Source organism: Lepisosteus oculatus, chromosome 17 (genome assembly GCF_040954835.1).
Source record: "Lepisosteus oculatus isolate fLepOcu1 chromosome 17, fLepOcu1.hap2, whole genome shotgun sequence".
Lineage (NCBI taxonomy): Eukaryota > Metazoa > Chordata > Actinopteri > Semionotiformes > Lepisosteidae > Lepisosteus > Lepisosteus oculatus.
In genome coordinates, this window is record NC_090712.1 from 19,446,434 (window position 1) to 19,461,492 (window position 15,059).

At 42.3% G+C, this 15,059-nt stretch overlaps 1 protein-coding gene across 1 annotated transcript in view; it reads left to right on the forward strand.

Annotated features, from left to right (window-relative positions):
- The window catches only part of lrrc1 (leucine rich repeat containing 1), a 38,957-nt gene extending 23,977 nt beyond the window's left edge, over positions 1-14,980 (forward strand). Inside the window, exons 6-15 of the mRNA XM_015362949.2 lie at positions 144-200; positions 723-786; positions 928-1,002; positions 1,990-2,134; positions 2,685-2,803; positions 2,939-3,022; positions 7,354-7,469; positions 7,845-8,017; positions 13,048-13,184; positions 13,825-14,980. Coding sequence (XP_015218435.2) covers positions 144-200; positions 723-786; positions 928-1,002; positions 1,990-2,134; positions 2,685-2,803; positions 2,939-3,022; positions 7,354-7,469; positions 7,845-8,017; positions 13,048-13,184; positions 13,825-13,983 — 1,129 coding nt within the window. The 3' untranslated portion in view covers positions 13,984-14,980. The remainder of the gene's footprint in view (positions 1-143; positions 201-722; positions 787-927; positions 1,003-1,989; positions 2,135-2,684; positions 2,804-2,938; positions 3,023-7,353; positions 7,470-7,844; positions 8,018-13,047; positions 13,185-13,824) is intronic.
- The last annotated feature ends 79 nt before the right edge of the window (positions 14,981-15,059 follow it).

Genomic DNA, 15,059 nt, shown 5'->3' on the forward strand with positions numbered 1-15,059 from the left:
TAAAAAGCCAAAGATTTATATTTGGACTCCATTAGAGGGCTTTTTTTATTCTGTGATGTATTATGCTGATCTTCAAGGAAAGAACTTTGAATTTGTTGAAACGGACAAAAATGTTTTTTTTTTTTTCTGTGATTTTTTTTCAGCCTTTGTAACCTGGTATCACTGGAATTGAGAGAGAATCTGTTGACATACTTACCAGAGTGAGTATACCAAAGAAATCTTTTTCAACCTCATAGCACTTCATGTGAGGGACAGGTAATTCTAATCAGTATTGGTTACCTGGTTATAGCTCATTCTAAATCATTTTCCGATACAGTCCACACAACTAGCAGTGGCAGTGCCATGAGATCTCACATGAGAAAAGTGATGCAGTAATTAAAATCCAGAAGTGCCTGATGTGTGTGACCATTCAGGATAGTGTGTAACGTTAAACTTGTCATGCTTGTGAAAACCAGTCTTGTATAAATGTGTGGTGGTATCGCTAAGTCATTGTAGTCATTATGCAGTGGTGTGTGTCTATACTGTAGGCGTTACTGTATTTGTGAGGACCGATTCTGAAAAGCGACTTCACAAAGCAACCTTTAAGAACTGGGTGTTAAAAGCCTGTTTATAATAATAAGGTACAGTTAGAGAAATGGAAATATGAGTATACATATATCTTGTGTGTACTTCAATATTTGTAGGCGTGAGCAGTGTTTATTACAACTTCTTTTGTTTTTTAGGTCATTATCCCAACTGCATAGACTAGAAGAACTTGATCTAGGAAACAACGAACTTTACAGTTTGGTAAGTTAAGTGCCATGCCAGCTCAGCTTTTAAAAACGTACTTACGTGAAGGATGAATCGGCCTTCTGGCAAATGCTTCCCATCACCAAAACCCAAAAGTTTGCGATGAAGGGATTTCTGTTTTTTTTCTGTTCTCTTTAGCCAGAAACGATTGGCTGCCTTCTCAGTCTGAAGGACCTCTGGCTAGATGGAAACCAGTTATCAGAATTACCAGCGGTAAGCTATTTTTGAAAAGCTGAAAAGTTGATGCACACACGGGTAGGAAGAGGGTGGCACGATGGCGCAGTGCTGGAGCCCTGGGCTCAACTCCGGACCTACTGGGAGGTTAACTGGCTTCTGGGAAGACCGGCCCTGCTGTGTTGGCTTGTGCCCTGCCCTGGACTGGCGCCCCCTTGTGCCTGTTGCTTGCCAGGATAGGCTCTGCCTCCCCTGTGGTCCTGTATTGGATTAGAAGATGGGTGGAAGAGCATGATAATCTTGAAAATATTGAATGTATGTCTCTTGCATTTGGATGTAAACCATGTTTTCTTTGCCAGTTACATGGGACTGAAGGGTAGTTTTTATGACTGTTTTTAAGACTTAGCTCTAGGGACCTTTTCTTGTAAAGCTGATAATGAGAGGAACTTCCCTGAAGTTACCAGACCAGATTTTCTCTTTTCGTTCATGCACATGTATGTTCAGTTTCTTGTTGTGCCAGAAAATAATACCCATGACAGATATACTTTGTGTTGCCTTCTTTTGAAAATTAAAATGCTCTGGGCAGGGCTTAAATCCCAGTTGGTCTGATTTTGTCCCAATCCCCCAGCCACCTGAAAGTCACAACTGTGAAAAATAATATCGCACTTTAAGCTTCTTTGTTGTGCCTAAATGCATAAAATGTACTTCCTTTGAGAGCACTAAATTAACTCTGCCTTTGCCTACTGTATGTGAATTAAGCTCAATTCCTCAAGTTATATATATATATAGGTATTGTTCTGTGCCTTTTGGAATAATCCACTATTAATCCATTCGTGTTAATATTAATGTTAAATTGAATATTATTATTAATCCATACTGGTGAAACAGAGTTCCTTTTTTTCCCAAATGGTTTGATTCAGTGGTGTTAAGGTGCTGAGGAGTTGAACGATTCTTAACTTGGCTCAAGGCAGGAAATATTTCCACTGCAAGTCTGAACGTGCGCCTGCTGTTTAATCCATCACCCAGGAGATCGGGAGCATGAGGAGCCTGCTGTGCCTGGATGTGTCGGAGAATAAACTGGAGCGGCTGCCTGAGGAGATCAGGGGGCTCTCCTCCCTGACCGATCTCCTGGCTTCCCAGAACCTCATAGACGTCTTGCCGGACGGCATAGGTACGTGTCCCTCTTTGGACCTGCGCGGGTGCCCGTCCCGGGTGGGCGCTGGTGGTGAAGTGGAGGAGGTCCCTGTAGTTTTTATTTCTCCATTGCTGTAACATGCTGGCGCCCTGGCGGTTTCTGAGCTGAGGTAAGCTTTGAATCCGTGAGACGCGTGTGAAGCAGCGCTATTAGGAATGTAATTGGTAAGATTATACAAGCTCTCAAAATATTAATCATTGCCGTTTAGTTATTTGACTTTTGTTCTTAAAAATGGAGCATCGAAGAGCTCAGCATGACCAGATTGTCCATGACCAGATCCTTCTGAGACAGACCTGCTCCCTCTGCCAGAGAGCGTATTGCTCCATTCCCCTGATTCCCTCAAGGCTTTGCTAAACCTTTGGCTTCATAGAAGATCATTCCCGTCAACCACGAGGGGAAACCAACTAAGAATTGAATGCTAACACTTTTGGCTCATAGTATGGGGTGTACCCTAACAAGGTTCAGTCATTGTAAAATAAGCTGCACTTAAGTTTGCTCATTATTGTTGATCCCTTTTATCCTGCAGGCAAACTGAAGCAGCTTTCAATCCTCAAGGTGGACCAGAATAGACTGGTGCAGTTGCCGGACAGTATTGGCGAGTGTGAGAATCTTACAGAACTGGTGCTTACAGAAAACCAGCTGGTGGTAAGCAAGCAGCTTGCATTCTGTTTGTGATGCCTATCTCTGACCGTTAGCAATATAGCTGCATTAAGCTTTTGTTGTTGCTGAGGGGGAGAAGGGATTTAACACTGACAAATGGTATTTTTGTTTTTTCTGCAGAATTTACCGAGAAGTATTGGAAAACTTAAGAAACTGTCCAATTTCAATTGTGACAGGAATAGGCTAATGGCTTTACCAAAAGAGGTATGTAAAAAGATGTTCTGTTTTGTCTCCCATGTAGAAATACTTCAAGCTGTTTTATATACTGAATATTGAAAATTCAGCATGAAACATTTTGGCTGGTGACACTATTATTAGTGAAGTAATGAGGTGGCTGATTGGCTGAGCTGGTTCACACTGGATTCCTGCATGAATTGTTTTCCAGTCATATCCAGAGCACAGAATTTCATTTTCAACTTAATTATATCTTTCAAAACCTGTTCCTACTGGTTCATTCTCAAAGCAGTAATATATTTTGAAAACCAACTGTTTTGACATAGTAGATGGGCCCAGAGCAGTTTGTATGAACATGCTTTAGTAGATTTAAACATTATTAGGAAATAGCAGTCATGGGGAGAGAGAGTGGGTGGGTGCAGTACATTCAGAAGGAAGCTTGCTGTCATTTCGAAGTAATGAGAAACTTGATGGACTTTAGGGTGGTACAATTCAAGTCAGCATCTTAAAAACATGGAGCTCTGCTGCGCATGAAGTATCATGCGGTCCTTGGCGGTTTGTTGCCATGCCTTTATTTAGACACGTCTGCGTTATATTATAACAATTCCTTTGTGAGTTACTGGAAGGTGAATTGTGCTGAGAGGAACACAGCCTCGTCCCGTTCCTCCTGGTTTTGAAGTCTTGGAAGGAGTGTGTTTTGTTAGGAGGCCGGGTTGAAGAGAAGCCTCAAACCACAGGTTTAAAAAAGACTTTAAAAGCAGACTGTGTCCAGCTCCGAGCGGCTGAATGACCTTTAGTGCATCAGTGTTGTGAGATTTAAGTCACCCACATGTTCCAGATGTGCCTAGAGAGAACCTGGGCATTAGCTTGCTGCCAGCCCCTCAGCGTGGGCTCAGCTGGTGCCCAGGGTGTCCTGTGCTCGTGTACTGCTTTGAAGTTTTTTCTGCTATTGATGAGAGGCAAGTAAGAAATCAGGGTTGTTTTTCTGCTCAGGGAGTAAACGCATCGCATGAGCAAATCTGTAAAATTGTTTCATTCTATAACAAAAGTATATAAGCTATATACATATATATGTAAATAGGTTAATATGTATTATAGTGAATATGTTATAGCATACTGCAAGTATAACAGGGCAAGGGGAGGGTTCAGTAATGGCTGCAATCTATTTTCTTTTCTTTTGACCAGCTCCTAGGTCAGGAGCTGAATATACAGTTCAGGGTTTCTTTCCAGGCCGGCTCTGAACGACCTAAATCGGCACACTTTTGACTCAATTTCCTTCCCTTTTGAAGAGACTTAGAAAATCTGCAGGACCAGGATTGGACTCCCCTAAGTGCACAATGCATTTTAGCTTTATTGAGAGTGTGAGCAGGTGAAATGTGATGGGAGTAACACTGGTGGACCCAGCAGCCCCCAGCAGCTGTGCTTGGCGTTCTTACTGCTGGGCGGTAACACAGAGCTCCGGACCCATGTTTTTCTCAGTAGGTGGGGGGTTCTGTTAGCGATCATGGTGGGGATTAAGCTTTGGCTTCCACTGCCGCACGGTAGTCCAGGGAGACGACCGCGAGGTGAACGGACCGGGTTCCTGCCGTCCTCGTGGAGGTCCCCCCAGGCCCTGCCACAGCTGCCTGCGCCCCGAGGTTCGCACAGCCGGAGCGCAGCTGGCTTACCTGCACTGCTTGCTTACCTCAGACAGGAGGCTTGAGCTCTGCCTGGGAAGTGTGAATCCTGCCCGGGGAAAACAAAATGCATGTGTTTTAACCAGGACTGCTCAGGGACATTTTTCCTATGAGAGTTATGCAAAAGCAACATAGGCAAAAATACCAGAGCTGCATTAATTGTCCTGATAGAAAGGCTGCTGCGATTGGTTTTCTGGACCTGAGTGATACTGGCCAACCATTCACTATGTGCACAATCCCACATCTTTGATCTTAACCTCCTTTCAATCTGCCCTGCACCGGTGTGAATGGTCTTGCATTATAACCTCCTGGAGAATGCATGCTTGGTGAAACGGCGACTTTGCACTGGTTAGCATAAATCCCACCAGTGCCAAAAGGATACCTTATTATGTTTTTCATTTAGCTTGACGTTATTCAGCATTATCGAAGTTTCTGGCAGAAGTTCTTGTAGTACACTTTTCAGGTCTTCCCTGTGCATTCGTTTGTCTTGCTGGCTCCTGTAAAAGACTGTGCTGACCAGTTGTATGACTCGTGCTTTTGACTACAGCATGTACTGAATGTGTTCAGAAGGCGCTTTGTGTGAAAGCGTGTTACAAAATTCTATGCCCCATACCTTAGCTTGAAAGCAGTGTACAATAATTTTAAAGTAAACAAGAAGCGATGATTACTTCTTCTTTTGCTTTTGAACATTTGCTGCTTGGAACATATTGAATCTTGTAGCCTTGTGAGTAAGTTCAAATGTTTTGTTTGCCTTCCCGTTGCCATTATTTGCATGCGGGTTTGTGTACCGGATCTGTTATCTTTCTGGTTTTAATGGGACTTGCAAGCTTAATCTGCTCAACTGCTCACTGGCAAATCCGGTTTCATGTGCTGAAAGGAACTATTCAGTGGAATCATGCCCTGCTGTCATTCCAAATAACCATAGTCCATAAGCACATTGATTCTGAATGACTTTCTGTCATCTTTTGCTTTATTGCATTTTAAATATCTGTTGCACTTCAGTTCGTGTGTTCTGTGTGTGCTTGTAGCATGACTTTAAACTGTGAGGCTGTGAGGATGTCATGGGCTGTTCGCCCAGATCGGGACTTCACATGCTCACAGCCAGCCTGTCAGTGTGGTTTGACATCCTCTGTCTTCCTTTCTCCCTGGAATCACACCTGTTGGTTGGTACTGTAGTGCGGAGGTGTGTCGACAAGGTGAAGGACAGAATCTAAATACACCTGCAGCGTCCCAGACAACATTATTTACTGAAAATTCATCCAAGCTCTTATGTAGATTTAAATTCCTTTTTCTAAACATTCTGTCTCTCCTTTTAGTGTAATAGTTTGGCCGCTTTTGTGCAATTCTTTTATCAAGGCTAAGATAAAAAGTAGAAACATCTTGATTTTGTCTTACTAAATGTTGACTAAAATTTACCTGAAGGAATTGTCCCCTGTCAAGAGCGAAATAAACGTCATGTTGAATTAATTCACTTTAACTGTGAATTATTTCCATACATTTTGGAAAATATTTGGTAATTTAAGACAGTAAGCTATTAATAATGTATTGATTGTAATACAGAATGTATTAGTGCATAGTAACTGATCTAATGAAATCCATCCTTTTTCCATTTGGTCTTTTTTGAGTCTCAGAATCTATTTGGGTTTCTTGTATTCTACCATTTGATTTAATTTTTTAAATGTTTGTAAATTAATTATTCAAAATCAATAGTCCTAATACAATAATAGAAAAGGCATATTAGTCTGAATTAATGGAATGCTTCCATTTGTAATAAACTGAGCCTGGTACAGTAAGTTGTAGGCGTTCAACAGGAGAAGGATGTAATGGAAGATTCCAAAATGAATGATTTTGCTCTTGGGGGAAAAAAATTCTCAAGTCTGCTTAGAGAAATTCTGTACAGGGGTTTGAGCAGTGCTTGTTCAACTTTGATCACAATTTTCAGTGCGGATCATAGTCCTTCTCGGAGCAGACTGCATTAGAGATGTGTGACCCTGTCTGTTTTTTCTTAGCTGCATTTGAGGGTTTTCCCCACCATGTGACTTCAGCCATTTCTATGTAATTGCCACAATTACATAAGCTTATCTGTATCTTTTTAGCTTGATAAGGCTTCACCCACTGATACAAGCCTGAGCAGATCTCCATGCTGTCTGATGAGCAGATTACTGTCTGCACATTAGCAACCCCATTGGGTCTCCAGTTTAACCAGGGCTTAATTTGTTCTGATTTTAGACACGTTTTGTCTGGTCCTCGGATTGAGTTATAGATCTGACACCAAACTGACCGTTACAGGATGGAATTGATGGCTGCTTTCGCCAAAAAATGGAATTCAGCAAGGACATTTTCTCACTTCATCCACATGATTACATGATTTAGCCTTTGTTTTTTTTTTCACGTCAAGACCTCTGCTCATCTGAAAATGTCATAAAATAGCATGTTGATTAGCTCTGTCTGCACTCGTTCCACTATCATCGACATTTAGCAGTCAGTGTGGAAGCCACTCTGGTGACACAAGATTATCAAATTGATGCAAATCCCCTTTTAGCTCAAGTGTTGTTTACACAATGGGGCTTTCTTTCACAACTCTGGATAGATCTGGCATGCATCTTGATGAATAGACGTTAGTGTGTTCATGTATTCCAGCATTTTAACTTTTCCTTTTTCCTCCTCCTCGATGTTTGCATTCAGATTGGAGGCTGTTGTAGCCTTAATGTCCTCTGTGTACGAGAAAACAGGTTAACACGGATTCCTTCCGAGATTTCCCAGGCCACAGAATTACACGTCTTTGATGTGTCTGGCAACAGGTAGGTACTACTCCCTGACATGCGTGAATAAAGTTGTGTATTTGTGGCAGATGGGATGGGTTTTTGTCATGTATCCTAAGCAAAATGATTCTGGTCACTAAGGGAAAGCTGTTTGGAGTAGGTGGAAAGTGCATAGTGCAGACTGAGTTGAACAGGAAGTGAGGAAACTATTTAAAAAAAATTAAAAACACTGGCAAAAAAACCATGAAAGATCAGGAAGCAAAAGACTAAAGTAAAGAAGCAGTATTTTTGCAAGCCTCTCACAGGCTCTTTCTTTCACTTTGTTCATATGATGGCTGGTGGCTGGCAGGAGGAGGGTGGTGTTCCTCTAGTGGGTATGAGCCCTAAAGCTGCTGCTTCCTGTTCACGTTCCAGATTGGTCTGTCTGCCAATGTCACTGACCACTCTGAAGCTGAAGGCCCTCTGGCTGTCGGAGAACCAGTCCCAGCCACTGCTGACATTCCAGACGGATGTGGATCCGGAGTCGCGGGAGAAGGTGCTGACCTGCGTCCTCCTTCCTCAGCAGCCTTCGGAACCGGAGAGCCAAGGTACTGTGGCCCCATGAGTGCTGCTTCCCAGAGGCTCTGGACTGAATGTCTGTCCTAAAACTGTCCTTCTCTTTGATTTCTTTAGCTCACCCCATTATCCACAGCCTGTTGCACAAAAGAATAACAATATGTAGAATTTTGCAAGTCACTGTAAGTTACACAGTGCAATACTTAGAGCTAGGAGCATCTAAACCTACTAAAACACGAAATATGGTAGATAATAAGGTACACCTGGGTAACTGCAGAAGATTCCTAGTTCTGATGGATTGCCATGTAGTAATTCAGGTAATTTACAGATCAATTTAGCTGGTTATTTTTTAAGATGTGTGAACTCTGCCCCCTGAGGGCGTAAGGGGTTTCACTTGTTTTGTTCCAGATTACCTTTGAATACTTAATCTGGCAAATGATGTTTTGAATCAAACAGATAAATTACAATTTGATGATTAAGATTGTCCATTCTTGATCGGGCCTCTCCAGGACCAGGGTTGGAAACCCACAGGTGCTAAAAGAATCGCAGCCACATCTTAAAAATTCATAGTGGAGGCGTGAAAGTAGCGGAGCCTGATTGAGGCTGATCGGGTCACTAGCTGACTGTGACTTGCTATGCCTTGAAGCAGAGGAGCTGTATGGGAGAAACGTGGCCAAGAGGACATGGGAAGAAGGAGCGACATTTTAGTTCATTCTTCAATATATCATACTAGTGACTAATGCCAAGCAAAGTTGTTATACGAGTGTGAAAAAGAAGTAAAGAGCTTTCACTTCTCAGGCTTTGGAAAGTAATTGGGAGGGATGGGTGATTGCACAGCTTTCTCGCAGCTCCTGTGTGGAGTTAGCATGTTCTTCCCCGGTTTCATAGTGACTTCAGTAGAGGGCTCAGATTTCCTCTTACTTTCCAAAGACACGTTGGCCCAGTTACTTAAGGTCTCCTAAACTGTCCTTTTGTACCTTTGCCCTTGCGTGTACTCTGAAGGAGGTGGTCTTGCCTATCGTCATATTATTCCAGGATATGTTCTGGGCTGTAGCAGCCCTCATCAGGACTAGCGGAGTCCTGATAATAAATGAGTACAATTGATCATAGCAGTCAGTGTCTTCTGCTTGGTTAAGTTCATCCTCTCCTGATACATAGAGTGCTTTCAGTGTTCTCTGGCCATTAGCTTGTTGGATGCCTGATAATGAGGGAAGTGTTACAGCATTAAGTCCGTCACTTCTGTAGGTGAAAGAAATGCAGTAATAGAGATACATAATATACACAGAAGTGGGTGATGCACAGTTCTCTTTTTCTTGTTCCCTGTGTTCTCACAACACTACTGATTGGATGAGAGCATATATGAAGGTGAAACTTATTTTTCTTACGACTGATTACTTCAGCAATAAAATGTGAAGTGCTGTTCGTTAAACATTTTAGTTTAATTAAAAATTGTTCACCCTGTTTAGAAACACCGTTGGAAAATGAGAAGATTTGCAGCCATCTGTAGAGGAGGCCCATTTTCAGAAACAAAGTACTCCCATCTGTCTGAGAATTTCATGTCAGCAAAAGCTTAGTCAGTACTTCAGCCAGGAAAGCAGTGCAGTAATTTTCCAGGATAATGTATTAAGCATTAGTGTTCTGGCTGCAGAGGTCTGACAGCTAGGGCCCTTCAGTCTCTTATGCGCTTCAGATAAAATGTATTTGTTTTCAAGTACAGAAGAACACTTGCAAACGATAGGAGGCCATTGGGCCTCTGTCTCATCCGGCCAGTTCTTGAAACTGTCTTATTTTACACTCCCACAACCCTTTGTGTAAGACAAATCCTCCTGCTCTCTGCTGGCAAGTCTTTGTTGGTGCAGATTAGTCAAACTAATTCTAGTTTGGTAATTTAAACCCATTTATTTTACTTGTAGAAGGTACTATTGTGCGTCATCCTTAGTTCTTTTTGTCTTTGCTGACATTGTGCTGTACTGCCTGCCTGTTGTAGTCAAAGCTTTGTTTTATTAGATCTCTCAAAGCTGATGGAGAGAAATTTAATGAGGAAGTGCATTGGCGTAGTTCAGCATATCACCATGGTTTTCTCCTTTTTTGCACACCATATCCTCTAAATGAGAACTCTTTAGACCTGTGCCAGTCTGTAGGTGTGGACAGTTATTAACACTGTGAGGTAGGTCTGAACAGTAGTGCTGTGAAGTTACTAATCACTTGGTGTTGTATCACAAAAGTTCCACTACAGTACATCAGAGAAGTGATGAGAGGTTTACTCATCTCTTTACATCACTCTCTGGTTTACTCAGTACATGTCTGGAATTTCAAACCCTCTATAAATATAAGAAAAGCTCACTTAGAAAATTTAACATTTGAATGGAAATAGATTTATCACCTGCTACCCAGTTATGTTAAGTAGAAATATACAGATTGCTGTATTAGGTTTCTTATTCAGTAGGTTATGGTGAATCCCTTTTCTTCATTATTCTGTATCACTTATTTAGTTGAGTCTTAGTTGTCGTGTTGAATTGTACAGATGATGATTTTATCGGGGGTGACCAGTAAAGGAGTGAGGGCTGGAGCTCCGTGGTCACAGGTCCGAGCCGGGGTCTGGTCACTGGCCGGCTGGGACTCGCCACTGGCAGTAGGGTTGGGAGTGGTCAGCCAGGGGCCGGGGCTCTCGCCGCCTGGTGACACGGAGCCCCCTTGTGACCTTGGGGGCGACGACAGGGCTGGCACTGCGGGGTGTGGGGCATCCGTGGGCAGGCTGGCCAGAGGAGCCGGGCTGCGCTTTCTCTTTCCTGCTGTGTGGGCACAAGGCTCAGCACTGCCAGCCAAGAGGTAAAGAAACCAGTTTTTCTTTCTGGGGGTTAAAACTTGGGTGATTTATACAATAGCATTTCAAAATCGGGTACGTTCCTTGTGGATAATGGCATCTGCTGGTACATTTACTGTGAACCTACATCAGCCTGTCTGCAGACGAGTGTAAAGCTTGCAGCGATCAGAACAATTAGGGATTTTAAGCCAAACAAACAACATGAGTTGAATGGCTTCTTCTTATTTGTAGCTTTTACACTCTTCTTATGCGACCATGTGGGAAGCAGCAGAGCAGAAAACCAACTTTAAGACCATGGTGTTACACAAGACAGGGGCCACAAAGAGCAGGATGGTGTGCAGGTCAGGCCCTGCACTCCTTCCTGGAGGGCCTGGGTTCTTGTTTCAACTTGAATTGCCATTAAGCAATAAACCTGAATGTCTTAATTAGGTGTAGGATTGTTCTTAAGGTCTTTACAGATGATTGCTCAAAGCTACCACTTCATTAAAGGTACATTTACTGTTAGAAGCATGTTGGAGCCTGGTTAGAGGTATTAATTATGCCATTAGCTCAACAATGTAACTGAGAGCTTAGGAGGAACAAAAGCCAGAAGACACAGAGATCAAGAAAAGGTCTTTCGAACACGCACGGCTCTTGGTCATTAAAATGCTATTTAAAATGTGTCTGTTTCTTGGAGCCTGTCAGTGCAAATCATGGCAAAGTGAGGGGAGTTAAGCAAAGACATGTCTTTCATCCAGAGCAACTTGCCTTCGTACCCATTTTTACAGCCAGGTGTTTTATTGGAACAATTCATGTGAACCACCTCGCTCAGGGGTACAACAATGTCTCTTCTGGGCTTTGAACCCCAGCCTTCCAGTGATCCTAACCACTGCTTTGGCGTATATCTAGTGTACGTGTGGAAATGTGGCCCATTTGAAGAAAAATGGCCATATTTGTGAGGCCAGAGAATGGAAGATCTCGCCTTTTTAATATGATGCCATGAGGCAGAGGCCCTGGGTTCTAATCATGTTTTAAAAACCCTGAGCTAAAAAGCCCAATAGTAACATTTAGCATCTGCAAGTATTGTGAGAATCGGTAAGGTTGATGATCGTGTTATCAGATATTACCATTCCAGATAAAAGCTGTATACATAGTTATGGGTTACATTTAGTATTTTCAGATGATAAACTTACCATACAAATTGAATAAATTTGAAGATTATCCATTTTTCTGATTGAAATTGTGCCACCTTGAACCTGACCTGTCTGTTTTAAATTTCTTATAAGGTAGCTATGAAATTCAACTTGCTATCATTTAGAGGTTTATCTTTTTAATATGACCTCTCTTCTTCACCAGTTTTTTTTAATGCAGATCACAGTTTGCTGTTTGCATGTAGTTCACTGTTTTGTTGTTCAGTTTTTCTTGCCTGATTATTTGATTACTGAACCTGGTAAACAATCCAACAGGATTTCTTTAATCACTTGGTTCCTTAGTATCCTAATTGCCTTTCCTGTCTTTGGGTCTGTGGCCTGATTGATCAACAGGGCACAGTACAGATTGTACTTTTAATTCAGATGTCACCAGCTGACATTTGAGAGCATATTGGAGGGCGCTTGTAGTGACTCTCCTGAGCAGGGTCACCTGGAGTTTTTCTGTGGCTCAGCCATTGATATTGTGGCCGCACGGCAGATTGAGAAAGTAAAGAGGATTAGTATTATCTGGCTGTCCGCCATTACTGGCTTGCTGTGAGGTAGAGGTGATCAACATCAGCCTGGCAAAATGACTACATGCATATCCGTTACAGTTTGTACTTTTATGTATTTTTTATTTTATTTTTTCCTTTATTGTTTTCTGTATATTCTTATTCACTTGAAATTCTGAAATTAAAAAAGCTGACATCAGACCTATCATTGGATGGTTGCCTTGCCGTTTTCTGGAATAAAGTACTGTCTGTCCAGGTTCATTGCAGATGGGGGTTGAAGCATCTCGTCTTGATGTGACACAGGGCAGTTTCAAGTCATCTAACTTTTTTTACCACTAGGCCAGATTGTTTATTTTGGGGGACCAAAGAATAACAAAAGCATTTTTGCCAGCACCTGGAAATTTCACCTGGAAGTCCTTCACTCCGGTCATGTCTTAATTACTTTTGTCATGACCATAGTGGTCTAGGCTCTCGGGGAGTTTTCTGTGTTTCCTCCAGAGTGAAGTGTACAGCCGTAATACCTGCACAAAGTCATTCGGGCTGTTTTTGCATCTCAGATAACCTGGCGCGCTGCGGAGCGCTGGAGAGCCTGGTGACCGACGTGTCGGACGAGGCGTGGAACGGGCCGTCGGCGAACCGGATCAGCGCCATCCGCTTCCTGGAGGAGGAGAAGGACGACGAGGATGACGAGAAGGTGTGTGTGGAAGAGCTTTGAGGCCCAGTCACGTGAACGGGAGATTCAAGTATTCTGTCTTTAAGGCTGGTATGACCTCCAGGTTTAGATAGCTCCCTAGTAGCTGGGCTGGAGCGCAGGTTGGCTTCCTGTGTCTCAGATGGTCCTGACTGGGTTCGACAGGCTCGACTCATTGGCCCATCATATAGCAGTGACACACTGGCAGGTGTGTCTTTCAGAGGAATGCAAACATAGGTCCTTCTTCTCCTTATTCAGTACAGAGATTGTAGTGTTGAGCATCACTGACTACTATTGACAATTTGGGAGCATGCTGGAGATTGATCATGTAAATACATATTTAATAGTGTGTGTGGGAAATTTGATATACTCACTATTTGGAACCTTGCTGTTGTGGAGCGTAAGGCCAACTTTTACGTCGCACAGACCAAAAGTGTTGGTCCCCTTTAGATCGCTAGAACATTAGCTGAGGGTTGGGTCATGTCCAAGTCCAGCTGCTGAGCACAGTCGATGTGCTGAAGGAAAATGTTGAGTTCTCTCCTGTCAGTCGCGAATCGTCCATGAGCCCCTGTCCGAGGGGCCTGGACGCAGGAGGTCTTGCTTGCTGCCAGTGGAAGGTGAGATTCCGGTTGTTTGTTTGCAGGGAACGTTGCTGCGCCGCGCCACTCCTCACCCAGGAGAGCTGAAGACGATGAAGAAGGCAGCGGAGAACCTGCGGAACGACATGAACGCGGCCAAAGGACTGGACTCCAACAAAAACGAGGTCAATAATGCTATTGACAGAGTGACCACTTCCGTGTAAGACTTACCTCAGAAACATTCACCTCCCGTGTCTCCCTTGACTGTTCTCACCTCCTTCTTGGATGTGCCCACCCTCCTTCTCCAGTACCTGACTTCATCTCCTAATCTGCAGTGGTATCTGGCGCTGCTAGCTGGGCACCGTGCCTGCCTTACGACCAGTTCCTGCAGCAATAATCTGCACATGTGATCTAGTTTTAAACAGTGCTTTTTTAAAAGAAAGGACGACAGATGGATAGATGCACTGCTGTAAGTTTAGAGTATCATAGCTGTAAAAATATATATGTAAATATATATTTTTTTTGCTGTTTTTAAACAGGGTGAATATTTCTTCTTATGTTTTTTGGGATAAATTATGCCCTGGTATTTTTGGACCTACTGATAAAGGATTATTGTATAGTTTTATGTGGAAAATTATACTTTTATACACTTTTGGCAGCTCAGATGGTGTACATTTTTAAAATTTTGTATAGCAAGTTTCTTAATCCTGGATTTTTAAGATTTTATCTTGGAACTTGGTACGTGTCTTTTTTTTTTTTAAGAAACATTTTCTCTCTACATTATATTGAACTGCATAGTATGGTCTACAGCATATCGCTGCTTGGCTTTGTCTTGCCTGAAGACTGACATCTGCATTTTTAAATATATTCATATTGTAAAACCGCCTACCAGGAAATATTGAACTGGAATAATTCAAGTTGTAAATTAGTGACTTTTAAAAATGCAGCTGTCTGAGAACAAATACCTGCACTTCTGTGATGTCAGTGACAATTAAGTCATTTAATGAGATATTGTTTATATGGTACACTACATTTTAAAAAAAGTTTCTTTCACTTTGTTTTTAATTGTAATCTAAGGAGAAATTGGTTCAATGTTGATTATTTGTAAAATGATTTAAAACTGCACAAAACTCTACAATCTCAGATAGGCGCAGACATTGTGCCTGCAGATTTTTATGAACTTTAACCACTGATACAATAAAAGCAATTGAAAACCAAAAATCTCTATTCATTATTCCTTAAGAATCCATTAGTTGGCTTTTGTTATTCTTCTTTTCCTTCTTGTTTTCAGATGGCATAC